General features: G+C 47.9%; 1 protein-coding gene across 1 annotated transcript; it reads right to left on the minus strand.

Annotated features, from left to right (window-relative positions):
- Positions 1-300: 300 nt before the first annotated feature.
- Positions 301-1,915, minus strand: LOC125529450 (peptide-N4-(N-acetyl-beta-glucosaminyl)asparagine amidase A; the record flags this gene model as incomplete). The annotated part of the gene is given in 1 exon segment (XM_048693858.1): positions 301-1,915. A coding segment is annotated over 1 exon segment (1,398 nt), but the record flags the coding sequence as incomplete, so codon positions are not given.

The raw sequence follows: 1,915 nt of genomic DNA on the forward strand, positions 1-1,915 counted from the left end.
AATATTGTCTTTAGCTCATCCGAAAAAGGAAAAATCTCATTCCTGTGCCATCAACCCTATTGCAAATCTTGAGTTGGATGCTGAATGCTCATGGTACGAGCAGGGAAAAAGGAAACCAGTCTCTTTATACTTCTCCGGTTGATAAGTTCAGAAATATTTGATTGCATCTATTTCAATGCGAACTACATACGGATGTATAGTCATATTTCAGAGTGTAGATTCATTCATTTTTGCCCCGTATGTAGTCTATATTGGAATCTCTAAAAGACTTGTATGTATTTAGGAACAGAGGGAGTAGTTGGAATATTTTGAAACCCAAGCGCCACTTTTATTGATTTATATACATTCCAGAAGAGAAAGTTGTCTTGTACTAGAAGACTTACAAAGTGGGATGCTTGCAGAGATAATTTCAAACAAATTTCTTACCTAGTACATGAACGATAATCTAACCTAACAATCTCGAGTGGAGAGACAAAGTAAACTGAACGATAGATAATTCAGTTGCACACCTTCCCAGTTAAAGTTTCAGCAACCTTTTCCTAGCTGGTTGATTTTTATTGGAGGAAAATTTGACACCACTAGACGGCGATCCCTTTGAGCAAGAATCACCAGAGTTGTCAGAAATTATAGTGTAATTCTTGCTGCTCACATCCCTGAAGTAGCATCCATCAGTACCCATATATTTGTACACCTGATGTGTCTGCCCCAAACCACTAACCACCAAATTCTTCTTCACCTTCATTGTGCCGCGTGCTGACTGTGCATTCCGCAAAGAGCGGTACGAGAACCCTAGCTTCCCACCCGAAACACTCTTCTCGTTGATGCCCAATTTGACAAGCGAAATCAATGAGTACTCATCACCCACCTGGTCTGATGTTCCAGTGTAGACATACAGCGGAAACACCTTGTGAACCTCCTCTGAGAGAAGAACAGCAGAAGTATCCTTGACAAAAACACCAGACTTTGCATCAATCGTTTGGTTCACCACTTGCACAGTGCCATTGCTCCTATATACATTGCTGTTAACATAGCTAAATCTCTGGTAGAAAGTTGTGGTCACCTCCCCGTATGATGATTTCACCGACCCGGTTGCGGAGACATGCCGGCTTGCGCCCGTGACGAACTTACCATCCAGCCCACTGAACCCATAGTCCAAATTCAGTGCCAGTGCCGGAGCATCATAGCTGATCAAGCTCCCGACTGTTTTCTTGCTCTTGTGATCCAGCCACAGATGTAAATTGGCATCGATGTACCACACATCCAATGCATTGGTGACAGCAAACCCAAAATTATGCTCCTTGCCGTCCAGGAGCTTGCCCAAGAATGGCGTGATATCAATGTCATAGGTAGGCAGATTGAATGAGCCAATGCCGGTGATTGGCCGCCAGAGAAGTGGGTTGACGCCGCCGGTGTAGATGACAGTGAACGGCCAAACAGCACCGACGATATGGTCATCTACTTTAACAATAACCTCCCGAAACGCACCATTGCCAGAAACGCTGGACAAATTGTTGGCCTGAATGTACTCATTGGGAGGGTTCGTGTACCAGAACTCATCGCTGGAGTGGAAGGAAACGGATACCTCAAGGACCGCCCGGTAGGTGTTCGACGGAATGGAGAGGCTCTTGGACTGCACGTCGGTGGCGTTCTGGACGGCGAACCACTGCCCGTCGTTCAGAGGCAAGCTTCTCGAGATGGGCACGATCAGATCGGCGTGCTGCGTGAGCGGCGGCGGCGCAGGGTGGAAGTAGAGGTGGAGCGTGAGGTTGACGTGGTAGACGCCCGTGTAGGTCTTGTCGAGGAGGTTGCCAAGGTACACCGCGACCTCGCCGGGCTCATTGAGAAGGGCCGCGTACCTGGTGACGTCGCGGGAGACGGACCAGACGATGCCGGTGGCGCGCGGCTCGGCGGTGCA

The sequence above is a fragment of the Triticum urartu genome, unplaced genomic scaffold (genome assembly GCF_003073215.2).
Source record: "Triticum urartu cultivar G1812 unplaced genomic scaffold, Tu2.1 TuUngrouped_contig_5607, whole genome shotgun sequence".
Lineage (NCBI taxonomy): Eukaryota > Viridiplantae > Streptophyta > Magnoliopsida > Poales > Poaceae > Triticum > Triticum urartu.